Source organism: Centroberyx gerrardi, chromosome 17 (assembly GCF_048128805.1).
Source record: "Centroberyx gerrardi isolate f3 chromosome 17, fCenGer3.hap1.cur.20231027, whole genome shotgun sequence".
Classification (NCBI taxonomy): domain Eukaryota; kingdom Metazoa; phylum Chordata; class Actinopteri; order Beryciformes; family Berycidae; genus Centroberyx; species Centroberyx gerrardi.
Window position 1 is genome coordinate 8168561 of NC_136013.1, and position 14127 is coordinate 8182687.

Consider the following 14127-nt stretch of genomic DNA (forward strand, 5'->3'; position numbering starts at 1 on the left):
GAACGGCCTGGAAAACCTCCTCCAATCCCCTCCACAATCCCTGCTTCAGTCTTAACGCCGGGCCTTGAAAGGGTTCGGTCGATCCCTTTAAAACATTCTGGGACGAAAGAAGCATCGGGGGTTTCTCTCTAACGGCCGTGAAGGGGCCCGTATGGGTCTGGGAGTCTGCGGGGACGGGCGTTTCCACGTGCCCTGTTCAATGGGGTGTGTGAGAGAGCGAGAGGAGAGATAGTGTGTGTGTAAGTAACCTGGGGAGTGCTGTGGATATAGAGTTTAATCTACTGTAAGTTAGATTTGATTAAAGAGCAAGTCCTAAGGTATTACAGTGGAGGTAAAGAGGCGGGGTCTCCAACCGGGAGAGATTGGAAAGTTTGCAGCGCTCATTTTTTGGAGTTCAAAGTTGTAGTGTGCATGTGCATGTGTGTGTGTGTGTGTGTGAGAGAGACAGAGAGAGAGAGAGAGAATACACTCCTCATCCACTCAGGACCAAGTGTAGACTCTAATGTGGAGCTGCCAAACAGGGTCAAGCCCATGTCACTCCAAAAACACACACTAGACACACACAATACGACTACTTAATACTACTACTGAAAACCACTAGTCGTATCAGTTATAGAGAGACTGTAACTATGATTTTGACCGGAAAAACTATTGTTTTCAGTTTTCGCAGAGCATTGTGGCACTTAACTCATCAATGTCCATTAAAGCTGCACTGGACAAAATTTTTATGTAAAAATACACCCAACTTTCAGCTTCAATCAGGAAGTGGGGCTGCAACAGAGAGGAGAGTCCCATCCCCGCGGACTGGGAAGCCGTAGATTCACCTTAACTGCCCAAATGTATTTTTTGGTGTTGGGTACGGTGACTGGCAGGAAATCCTCCACGCACAGGAAGTGATGAATTGAAACTTAAGTGTAAAATACAAAACTGTCTCATAAACAACTGTCCAGAGAAAGCTGGACTGACCAATGATAAATCATTTGCCTCTCTCATCCCTTTGGTTTCCTTTGGTATAACGCAATCACCGGCTAGGTTGGTAAGCATGAGCGTGCTGTGTTCACAGATGTCACCTTACATGATTTCTGGGTACTGAAATCAAATAATTGAAACATTTACCTGTTGCTGCCATTTGGGGCCGCCAACATGCAGCTTTAACTTAGAGAAGTGTAGCAACCTGAGGACCGGATTGTTACTGTTACTTGTTCCTATTTGTGTCTGCTCATGTGCATGTTAGTTTTATCATTCATACATGTCAGAGACAGAAAAGCTCATCAATCATTCTCGGGCTGCAAATCACAGGTACACACTGTATGTTGGTGCCAGGATGCCCCTGTGGTCCTGTGGTTGAGGGTTGAACCTGTCATCAGTTATGTATAGGTATGCACCCTGTGGTGCAGTGTCTGTCATATGGGTGCTGCAGAGTGAGTTCTGTGAGTTGTGACACGCAACTTCCTGTTTTGTCCACAGCCTATGCATGGTTCTCTAATAAACCAACCCGGTGGTGAGCTTGATGTAGCGCCTGTATTCATTTTTTTTTTTTGCCAGTGTAGAACATTACAGTATATCTTCGACCAGTTGATATTTCAATCAGGTACAACATGATTTTACACTACTCATATCGGTTGTCTTGCCTTCATTTTGAAATTATCAATTGGTAATGCCACCCATTTTTTTCTGTGTTCTGCCATCTATACAAATTATTTTGTCTGTTTGCAAGTGAATTTAATTTAATTTTCATTGAAAATGGCATATTAATGATAGATAGATAGATAGATAGATAGATAGATAGATAGATAGATAGATCGATCGATAGATCGATAGATCAATAGATCAATAGATAGATAGATAGATAGATAGATAGATAGATAGATAGATAGATAGATAGATAGGGGTAGGTGATGCTGGAAGCTGACTTCACAAAATCATATTAAAGTACAAGTTTTAAATAAATTATTGTTTCATCAAATTTGTTCCTGTGTTCAAGAGGAGATTCCAAAATCATCTATCTCAATCAACTATCAAATGTGATGCTCCACTGCCATCTACTGACCAATGCCCGCCCTTTTTATATTTTAAAAACAAAGGCAGACACAGCAACACTCACACAGAAAAAATCTCATATACTTGCAAACATTTCAAACTTAAACCAACAGCATAGTTATTCAATATTAGGATTTAGTTTGGTCATTACTAGTGAATAGATACAAGAACAAACTGATCATACTGTCCAGTGGCGTGCACAGACTCTGAAAGGGGCAGGGGCAAAATTCAGTAAAAGGGAAAGCTTTGGACTGTCCTCAGTTGACTAAGGCACCTGCCATGTACCTTCAACGTCTTGAATTAGAATTTATCAAAATCATTGAAGGTATTGATGTTTTCTCTGTACACATAATTTTACCTACCAAATACATCTGGATTGTCATAGGAAAAATCATATTGATAACATTGCTGTTTTTGAAGCACTTTAGCCCCTCCATCAAACCTCCTGAGTTGCCCTACATGGTCAGGATTATAGTATGTTGTAGCCTCAATAGCCCTCTGTTTACAAATGAAGTTTCCTACCTCTACCCTGTTATGACCTTGTGGGTGGCACTCTCCATAGCTGATTTGTGGCTTATCCGCATGGTTATCTTGGTATCCTTACATAAGGATAGGTAAAATTAGGTCTACACTAGCCCAAATCCGAAAGTAGGACTGTGAAAGGGAAAACATAAATACACTGAAGGAGTTTTGCCACTAAATAAGCAAAAAAAAATAATAATAATACAAATGGTTTGATTATATGGAGTTATGATGTGGAAAAACTGTATGTGATGTCCAGACATAGTATATGGTTAAACCTAGATATGACCCTCAATCAAATTTGAACACAGTATATCATATTTGTACAAAGAAAACTCCAGATATGCTGTATACACTGTCAATATTCTAGATAGAAGTTAACATATTGAATATGTTTATATCACATGTATAAGATATACGATATCCAAACGTGTCCTAGAAATGAGTAAATATTTGATCACATACACTGCATATCAACATAACTCAAAATGTGCTCTAAAATGATCAGTATTCTTTAGAGAATCAGGAAAATATTCACTGTAGTTATCTCCAGATTCTGGCCTTTTTCATGAGTTCCATGTTTTCTAGCACAGCGGTGACATATCTGAATCCAGATATGACTGAAGGCAATATCTGGTCCCCGTATATGACTGAAGGTCATATCTGGACTCAGTGCAATACCGTATTTGTTTGTGTAGAGAAAACAATGGATATGCTATGGATACTGTCAGTATTCTAGAAAAATGAACCTGAATATCTCAACATGTTCATATGCAAACATATGACATGAATAAGATATGTGTGATATGCAAAGATGTTATATATGTCCCAAAGACATATATTGAGTCAATATTTTATCAAATATGGGGCATACAGACAAAACTCCAAATATGTTCCAGAAATCATCTGTATTCTCGAGAGAATCAAGAAAATGTCCATTATAGAAATCACCGGATTCTGGCACTTTTCCTGCTTATACAGTACCCTATCAATATTAGTTAAATATCATACCCAAAACAGGGCCAATGGCAAAATCTGTGGTAAATATTGCACCATGTTTTTATATGACAAAAGGTGGGAAAAAATAGGGAGTCAATATATCCCTGTATACTAGATGATGTCATAAGTCTTCAATGAATATGGTATATGTCTGTGAGCCAAATACTAACTTAACTAACCAAATACTACTTGCCGGTATATTATGCATATCTATTAACTTCAGATATCCTCAAAATATTGATTCTACTGAGGATTAAGAAAATGTATCTCTTGGTCTTCACCAAGTATGATCTATGTCGTATCCAAGATGTCCTGAAGATGTATATTTCATCCATATTTGATTAGATGTGGTATATGCCAACAAAACCCTGAATATGCATTGGAAATGGTCTGTGTCTCTAGATATGACTTTCAGTCATATATGAACTCAATATAGACTGTATTTGTTTGTGCAATGACACATATACAGATATGCCATAGATACAATCGGTATTCTAGAAAAATATTGAACTTGGATATTTCCCAGACATAAGGTCATATTTGGAACATATACGTGACAAAAATAAGATGTATCTGGTATCCTAGTATAATATATGTCCTCACGATGTATATTGAGTCCATATTTGACCAGATATGTTGCATATCAACAAAACTCAGAATATGCATCAGAAATGGTCCGTATTCTCCAGAGAATCTCGGAGATATCCAATTGTAATATTTCTGGGTCTACACATTAATTTATCATTCCTAAAGATGAATCATACTGGAGACTTCAAGCTCTACTGATTCAGTAAAGTGGCCACAAGGGGTCACTAGTCCACAGACTGAAGTTTCTACTATGAGCAAAATATTTTAGTATTTGTTTAGGTTTTGTTATAATTGTTATATATTTCATATGTATGCAAAATGTACTATTCTATTTCAAATGTAACAGACAATGTCTTCCCTGTGGAGCGCAGTGGGAGTTTGTAGAAAGCAGTATGCCAAGTCAAAGTGACTGACTGCACTTTTCAGGTTTGAGGAGAAAACAGAGCTGAGAGGTGGTTCTTGTAGCCAGTAACATCAGAATGAACTTTATTTTACTTACACAATAGAAACAAACAGAAAGGGTTGTGATTCTTAAGAAAGATAGTAGCCATACATTAATTTGAATGGAGTAGAGAAAGGCCCAGTTCCAGTTCTTTTACCATGCATCTTCATGTTCCTTCTCTCTGGACACTCTAACCCTCTTGCTCAAGGTCAGATAGGCAATGAGCTTATGATTTGTGCCTGTCCAACATATTCCCACTGACTAATGATTAATATCCTTAATGAGAGGCAAGGAAAAAGGATGCATGTGCAAAGTTGGAGGAGTGCCCCTCATACCCCATCCCTAGCATATACCAGGAATGCATACAAGCCTGGGTAATACACCCATTCCTATGTTTTAAAATAATATACCTGTGGTATATACATACAAATAAGCCATTGTTTCCTCAAACAGAAATGAAGTGGAGTAAGGGAAGAAGACAGAGAAAAACAGAACAGACATTCACCTTGATGAGGTGCTGGAGAAGACCAAGAAGATGATAGAAAATAGGCATTTCAACAACATTGTTCTCCAACACCAGAGTACAACAGGCCAATGAGACCGTAACAAAGCTAGATGAAAACCTCAATGCTAATCATCGTCATTCTGTTACAGTCACTCCTGTTGCCGTTACAGTAACATTTCTCCTAACACTCAGTTTGGAGCCCTGAGAAGAGGTTGCCCTCATGACACTGACCTTTTGCATTTGTATCCCCAATGGGCACTGATCCTAGGTCAGCATGTGAGGCCAACCTGGACCGGTGGGTCTCCATTACAGTGTAAACATTGTCTCAAACCAAATCAGAGGTCACAGCATCCGTCATGAAGACTGTTCCCACAGTCCCCCTGTGAGAGACGCCAAGTAACAAACTTAAAAAGTACAGGACAGGGTTTAGGACTTTGGACAGGCATATGGAAGTGACTAAAGCTACATAACAGAGGCCAGAGCAGAGCAGCTGAATAAGAGGAAGCTAGGGATGAGAAAGGAGTATGTGTTGTTCTGCATCTGGCCTTGGCTACAGCCGAGGGAACATACATAATAATACAGTATAGATATGGCTTAGGGAAGACCATGTTGTCTTCTGCTAGGGCTGGTCCACAGAGTCCAAGGGCTGGGGAGATAAGGGAAGCCTGATTTAGCACAGAAACCTCCTACCACACAGTTACTCTTTGCACCACTGACTACCAATTCAGCATTCAGATGATTTTAGGATTAAGATCATTTTGGAAAGCCAAGCCCAGAATTAAAGGTATGTTCAGTCAAATGCTTTCTTTTCCCTTGTTTGAAGGGAGAGTGCCATGCTAAAATTATGTCATCATGAACTGTGCCATTAGGTTACTATGTATGGTACACTTTAATACAGTGGTTCCCAACTACCGGCCCTTGGGACCCACAGTACTGCTGGGTTTCTATGCCAACAGGTAGTTAATTGCATTCACCTGGCGTACCAGGTCTACATATTAGACGGCTAAAAGGAAAAACAGCTGTACTCGCAGTCTCAAGGATTGGAGTTGGGATCCACTGCTGTAATGCCATAGTTCCCAACATGTAATTATTCTGGACACCAAACACTGTCCACTTTTCCACTGTCAATATTACAGTGTCCGCTATTAGACTCAACGCTACACCTGTACAACTAGATGACATCCATCTGAACTACAATCATCGTTAGACCAAGAAATCTGCACAAAACCCTTAAAAATCCCTAAATGTTGTGCGCTACAGACACACCCCCACACCTTTCCCTTAATGTTTTCTACAACTACTGACTTTTTTTCAAAATGTGTTTAGTTAAAGTAACGCTCTCATCTATTCTTTTATTCGGGCCCCCATGCCATCCCTCTCACTGAGACATGGATGACTCCCAGGGAAAATCCCACCTAGGTCTGGCTCCATCATACAGTCACGGGGGTAACTTGCTGTTACGAGCATGCCTAGAAGTCGCAAAATCAGCCGTCTCTTCATGAAAATAGAAGTGGTATGGAGTAAGGTTTAATTCTTGACAAAAGGTTGCAAGATAAAATTAGACTTTAAGAGACAACTAAAAATAATTGAAGAGGTGTTCAGCATTTTTTGTTCTTTCAAAATAATTTTCTTTACACCTGTCAGATCATAAAGGCCTCAAGTGAAAGGAAAAGGTTTCATAGCATAGTAGAGAAAACTGTCCCACTTCCCCCCTCGTCTAGGCCTGCTCCCCTTCATAACAGGTGAGGCAGCAGGGCCCCCTGCTAGAGAAGGCCCATCTTTTTGAGACCTGGCTAGCTGGAGCAGTAGGTTGGCCGCAAAACCTGCAGCTGAGGTGCAGAGGTAATAACCAAATGTGTGTATGTGGCCGTCTGATCAGACACATGGCTGCTAAAGAGTGTGTATACTGGTCAAATGTAAGTGCGCATGTGAGTGTGTGTGTTAATTGCCTAAGGCAGAAAGGCATTATGAGGCCATCACTGAAGTTACATGTATATATGGGGGTCTAAGTGAACCGTGGGACAATTAAAGCAGGACCTTTCGGGAGCTGCAATGTCAGCTACCAGAAAAGAAAATGATGGGGGAGTGGAGGTGTGCTAAGTTGAAGCCTAGGCACAGCGTCTAGACAAATAAGCCTTAAAATGCATGCCCACAACAAACTCAAGAACTATAGAACATATCCCATATAGAAAGACACAGGACAATGGGAATGATTTAAAAAGTAAACCACAGACAGATTAAGACAAAAAAAACTAAACAAAAAACCCATGAACCCATACCGTCTAGGAGGAATGTTATGATCGATCGCTAGAATAAGAACCGTAACCATTGCAAAGTTAAGCTATGATGGGTAAGGCTTGATAACTTCAGTGATTGAAGAGAATGCCATTCAGCCCTGTGCCTGAGGTACAGTTGGAACAGGCTGGCCCAGTCCACTTCCAGATTTCAGGTGACCAGTAGGGAAACTGGTGGAGGTGTGGGGTGAAGGCCATTAGCTTTGGTGAGGCTTCAGAACCAAAATGGAGGATAGGAAGTGTGGAGGTCTCCAGATGTGTCCTGGTTAGGAAAGCAGGGGCTTGGTGCCAACTACAGCCTCTTCCCCCACGGCAGTAAGCACAGTGGCCTGAGAAGGGAAAGGTGAAAATGAGACCTAGGACCAGTCGCAAAAGAGTTGCCTCACACCACCATTCTGCATTTTTGTAGGAAAAAAAACACAATTGTGCCAATTTGAAGAGCTGTAACACTTTGTTTCCATAGCCAACTGCCAATATCTGCAAACAATACTTAGTTTAACGTGGATGTAAGCATTACTTAAAGGATAACGCTGGTGTTTTTAAACGCATTTATCGTCAATAAATCCTATGAAAATGACAAAATCAACAATGTGTTTGCTCTACTCCCGTTACTTTCCGCCTTCACACGTATCCGTTTTAGCCTTCAAACGGAAGTCATTGGCTCAAATTGTAAGCTAAAAACCTTTGAATACAGCTCCAAATTGAAATACAGTTTCAATTTTAAAAATTGCTAACTGTTACCATGAAAAGTCAGGCTATTGTAGTTATTACCAAATCAAATGGGAACAAATTCTTCATTACGCCAGGGACTATTTTCGGTGCTACGGAACTACTTTCCTGAGATGGAATACATGTTTACAGTAAGCTTGACATTAAACACCTAACTGGTTGAAAGACATTTTTTTAATGAGTTCTCAAAAGCTGTTTTTTGGATGCATCTAATTTCCATTATTTTTCTAGGCCTAAAATAATTTTCCAGGACAGTTCCAACTTTTCTATAATCTTAAGAACCCTGTGACACTGAAAACAGCAATGTCTCTTACACTCTAGACTGAATCCACAAGCAAATACACACAGGAAAACACTAGCACATAGAAACTCATAGGCATGAGACAAAATATTGTTTGTGTATTGTGTCTTGAGATTAAATTAACATATTTTATGACCATACTGGACAAATATGTAGGCTACTTGTGGTAGATTTATCAGAGGTTACTCGTTTTAAACACCGGGGGGCACTAATCTGCTTTGCATAAATGGTCTTTCACTCTGCCTCCATTTCAGTGTACTTAAGCTGGGGTCCAGGTGCCAGCATGGCTAGTGAAACTCAGCTGGAGATTGAGGACGCGCTGGGTCAGTTCCAGTCACTAGTCCGTCAGTTTTTTGGTTTTCCTGTTACGTATGAAAATGAGTCAAAGATCGTGAACAAAAAGCAAACCATTTGCAAGATTTGTAAAGCTGCGCTTCCATATACCAGCAGCAACACGACAACTATGATAGCGCATTTATGTCGCTGCCACAAGGACAAGTTAGCTGAAAATGAAACAGCTAAAACTCCTGAGCTAGGTACTCAACCGAAAGGACAGGGGCACGTCCAAGGAAACGGTAGTGCGTTGAACGCAAGGAGGTTTTATGAGCAAACATATTGTTCAACCGGAAAATGTTACTTCCTGTTTGCTACGTTTTGGGGCAATTGAACATGCCCCAGATGATTTTGCACCAGTCTTTGCGCCATGAATTTCCCTCGTCATCCCCCCTGAGCACAGGAGATCACCAAATACTGCAGTGGTTTGATTTCATGTTACTCTCATTTTCTTAAAGAAAAATGTTACACTGGCCTAAAAAGTAATTAAGCATTTTTACTGTAAGAGAAAAATTATTTTTCTTTAATGCATCGATAGTGCAGTTGTTCACATTCTCATTTTCTTAAAGAAAAATATTAGAGTGGTCTAGAAAGTAACCTAAGCATGCACTGTAAGAGGAAAAATGATCAAAATTGTATTTTTGTTAATATAATTACACTGTAGTTGCATGATTTAATATTAAATATGTACATTAAACTCGCAATATGCATCGGGATACATATTGTATGGTGGGTTGGTATCGCCTCATGCCTAGAAACTCACCAGAAATTGCTCCCCCAACTTGTTCTTCTTCTCAATCTCTCTGCCGATGTCACCCTCTGGACACCTGATGTCTTCCCTGAGTTCTCCACCGTCATTCAGCAGGGACAAGAAGCCATCTACGATATCCAATACCTGAAAGTGCCAACAGACCCAAAGAATGCAGAGAGAAACTGGATCAGTAAAGTATTCAATAAAAAACATGCAGCTCTACTCTTGCAGACCTGATCCAATTAATGGCTTAATGATGATTGGTTGAGCGGTAGAAATATGTCTACCTGAACAGGGCTAGCATGAAAGTGTGTAGCCCTTAATTGGATCAGGTGTATGTATTTTGGTAATCCATTAGTCTGGCGATTATTTTTTCAATTAAACTAATTATTATTATTCTCTTGATTAGTCATAACAAAAACAAAACCAAGCAACTCAAAGCTTCACTGAGCTCTCATGTCTCTGAGGAGCAGGTGGAGGATGCAATCTGTCAAGGCTTCTAACCGAGGAGAAGGTCATCCAAACACCTTTGTTTGTTACTAGGAAGACAGGAAACAAACAAACAAAATGTTAAACGTAATTAAAATGTGTAATGCATCATAATTGTATGTTATGGTAGAATAATATTGTCTTCCATGTTAACTTACTAACTACCAACTTAACACTGCATTTGAGTGATTTTCCTTCATTCAAAATGAAAAAAAAACTATTCTTCTCATAACTATTCATTTAATGGCAAATAAAATCACAGATTGATACATGGCTAAGTTTTATGAATAAGTTTAGTGTGGAGATAAGAGCTGTCTGTTACTGTTATCCTCTCAGGTTAGTAGTTAACTCATGACTAGCCAGAGCTATCAGCACATATTCAGGTCTGCAGTCAAGCTACTCCATCATTCATAGTCAGGCAACAAAAATACTCACCAGCTACTATCTGGTGCAGATGCAGCTCCAGGATAGTTTTGCTGCAAATGCTGGTGTAATGCTACTGTTGAAGGCCATTCTGTTTTGCAGGGGTTTCATTCTGCTGTATTGTTGGCTTTAGAGTTGAAATACTCTGAAACTCTTTACCTCTGTGCTGAATGTTGACCAGCTAGACAGTTTAAGCAGTGCTGCCACCTAGTGCTTCTTTTGTGCATTGCATCATTTACCATTAATAAAATGCATCTTTCATGTATACAACCTGTCCTGAACATTTTAAAATAATGTGACATAATGATGAAAATCCAGTTGCCGAATTTGCATAATTGATTTGGTCGATTTATGTCGAGTAATCATTGCAGCCATAAAAGAAAAATAAAGCTACATGCAGAAAAGGTCTAAAAGGTTTAGCCTAATCTCTCTCTCACCCAACATAGTAAAGACCAATTTAACAGAATGCAGATATGAGCTGAGGTAACAGGAGAGTGGCAGCTGCACTGACAGAGCAGCTGCAGAGAACAGCTAAAGCACATCAACTTAAAAAAGGCACACTGAGAAAGCACAGAGCACATATGAGTCTTTGGTAGGTGTAGTGAGCTTGAGGACTTAACACCAAGTCAAAACACACTGCCTTGTGATGGCAGCATTTAGGCCTCGTAGCCCCTAACTCATGGTACGAGTTTCTCTAGGTTTTCAGACAAAAGAACTTACAGCCATGTGGTCCCAAAAGAGGCCTCTAATCAGTGAAGGAGAGACTGCCTGTTGGCCAAGCTGAAACCTGTTCAACAAGTTCAAAACCTGTATTTCCTTTCACAAACACTGAGAAGACAGCTCAACTCTGAAACATGTGTAACACGCCCAGCCAGCAATCAAGAGTGCACTCCTTTCCTTACACCTTCTCCATTAGTTTCAGGTACTGGTTCAGTCAAACCCGAAACATGAGGGGAAATGAATGAATAATCAGCAGCTTTTCCAGAGAAGGCCAATTGGGGGTTGCTAGGGCCGGCCAATGCAAAATGTTTACAATAGAGGATCCAAACTATAATATCCCTGTATAACGCTAAAGCCCAGCAAGAAAATCTGTTGGTGACACAAATGTAAATGAATGATATGATTTAAGGGAAACCTCAGTGGCATTGATGATCTTTTATTTTTTCCCTGAAATGGAAACCAGGTTGTTCACTACTTTGTCAAAGAAGTGTGGCTTTTACCAATGCCCAGGTACTGTTGCACTAATGGGTCCAATAGCGATGTCTCACCTGGTAGTCTTTTCTGCCAACATTTGGGACATCCATGTTATGGGTGGATGGGCAGATATCTTCATACTTCTTCTGGGTAAAGATGTCAATCCCAACGAGGTGAACCTGGGAAAACACACCTTTACTTATGAAATCTGACCCCAGGCCAAATGCACATTGGGGGTCACTTGTTAAATGCTTTAGGTTGATTCACAAAATTGCCTTCAGCTATGCATTCCAAAGTAAGCATGAGGTTTTACCTTGGCATGTCCATGCTTGCCGGTCTTGGAGGTAGACATGTCAACGATCTTACAGGGACGTCCCTTCAGCATGACATGGCCGTTCTTCCTCAAGGAAGAGCACTGAGTGGGGTAGGTGGTAGAGGCCCCAGAGTCTCCACTTTGGAAATCGCTGTCAAGGTTGTCTGCCATGATGGGTCACAGGCTGCTCCAGAACATCACCCAGATGAACACAAAGGCACAAGAAGGACAAACTGTAGTAGTCATTAACATTACTTAGAAGTACTTCCCAGTATAGGAGCTTACATCATCAAGATTCATTAACTTGTAAATATTCCTGTACTTAAGGGGTACTAACAGAAAAAGATGATTTTTGGATTAGAATTGCGAGTGAGTACACTTCCATGTACTTTAGCCGCTATTATATTAAAACCGTGATTATAGGAATATGATTGGGAATGAGACCAGTGGACTCATAACAGCTGTCAGCAATAGAGGTGTTAAACACCTTGTCTCCTATTCAGACAAGCTGTGCTTACGTGGTCACACTAGGTTTTAGTGCATCTTCAAATACAAGAAAACAGTCGTTGTCCACATCGTGAAAACATTCCGCCAAAATGATTTGAGCTCGAGATGTCTTAAACATTAAGGTGAGACCGAGATTAGCTAACAGCTCCACTGCCGACTTTGTTGCCTGATCGACGCTGGAAATGTTAACGTTTGCAAGCTAAAGCCAGCACGTTAAATCTATGCCGCAGCTCACAGCATAAATGTAAACATTTGGCGATTATTTCTTGCCCCAACTTTGTACCTTTACTAGTCAACACTTTACTAGTCAACACTTTTGTGTACAAACAATAGTTCAAGATGGTGTAACACTAGCTAGCTTGCCTACTAGCCAATAGTGTTTTGACAATATGCTGAATTTGTTTTGCTCACTGTGCTGCTGCCGTTAAAAACTTCTTTTATATGCTTTCAAGTTATCAAGCGAGTTAAAATTGTTACCCTACCATTTAACTGACTACACTGAGTCATCACAGCTATGGTTACCTAAATTCGGCTAGAAAGCTAGCTACCTGATCATCCAACAACATTAGCTAGGTTACGTGGCAATTCAGACAGATGATTAGCTTACATGCTAACGTTACCTTAAAACAGTAAGCTAGCCGGTTCCAACCACCTCGTGCCTTTTGCTTTTCTTTCATGTTTAGCTAGTACGCCCACACCCAGTGACACTAGCTAACGACATCGTTGCTAACATTAGCTCAGCTAGTGAGCTAACTTATTTCCATTGCTCAAGGAACACCATCCCGGCTAGTTGCACAAGTTATTTTTCAGTTAATCAATCACGACGACGAATGCCTCTCAAACTGACACATTTAACAAGGCGTCACCACACCACAAAACAGCAAGTATTCAGTCAGAACTTTTAACATGCCAAGAAGTCCCATTGCGCTTACCTTTCTCCAAAAAAGGAGCGTCAGTTAGCATGCGTAGAGCTTTTGTACTGCAGCAGGAACAGGGAGGACAGGTCCGGGGCCTCGGTGACGAATGTGGGATGGGCGGTTGGATTTGGGATGGGTGTGGTGGATCTGCACCCCGATCTGCACTCCTGCATATCAAGTCAATTTCAGTATCTTTTCAAAGGTGCTTTATTTGGCATGAAATACAAATTATTTATAGCCCATGCAAAAAAGCATAAGCAGATTCAGTTAGTAAATATGACACTGTGACATTAACAACCACAAATGGTGGTTAATATCAAATCAATTGACCAATCAATCATTCAATGGACAAATTTATCTAAGGACATATCCACATTGCTAACATTTCCCATTGTTACTATCCTTCTGAAATTGCGACAGGTTAAAACATATTTTGCTGCTGTGGCACGCTCTTTGTTTAATATTTTGTAGGTTCGATTTTTATTAGGGGAAAGGTTTTCAACATTGCTAAATTTTATTTAGAATTTTGAAAGTTAGGTTTCAGTTACTTTTTCATAGTTACAATAGGTCAAGAAGTGCTATTTTGTTTGTCTCCCCCTCTCTGGGAGCAGAGAGAGCACAAGGTCTATTTAAGACAGCCTGTCTCTATGGTCAAGCTGTGTTCACTGACTGTCTCTTGACAAGGATTTCCTCATCTTTGTATCAGTCACGAGGGAACTGACTGAGGGGACCCTTCTCACTGCTCAGCTCTTGGCATTTTATGGCTTCATAGTGGTAGGT

General features: G+C 40.3%; 1 protein-coding gene across 1 annotated transcript; it reads right to left on the bottom strand.

The window, feature by feature from the left end:
* Positions 1-4605: 4605 nt before the first annotated feature.
* On the bottom strand, positions 4606-13405 carry LOC139921968 (eukaryotic translation initiation factor 5A-1-like). The gene is made up of 5 exons (XM_071912387.2): positions 13363-13405; positions 11924-12107; positions 11685-11789; positions 9517-9648; positions 4606-7719 (listed from the first exon to the last, which is right to left on the bottom strand). The coding sequence occupies exons 2-5, from the start codon at positions 12092-12094 to the stop codon at positions 7657-7659; spliced, it is 471 nt and encodes a 156-aa protein (XP_071768488.1). The 5' UTR covers positions 12095-12107; positions 13363-13405; the 3' UTR covers positions 4606-7656.
* Between the last annotated feature and the right edge of the window lie 722 nt (positions 13406-14127).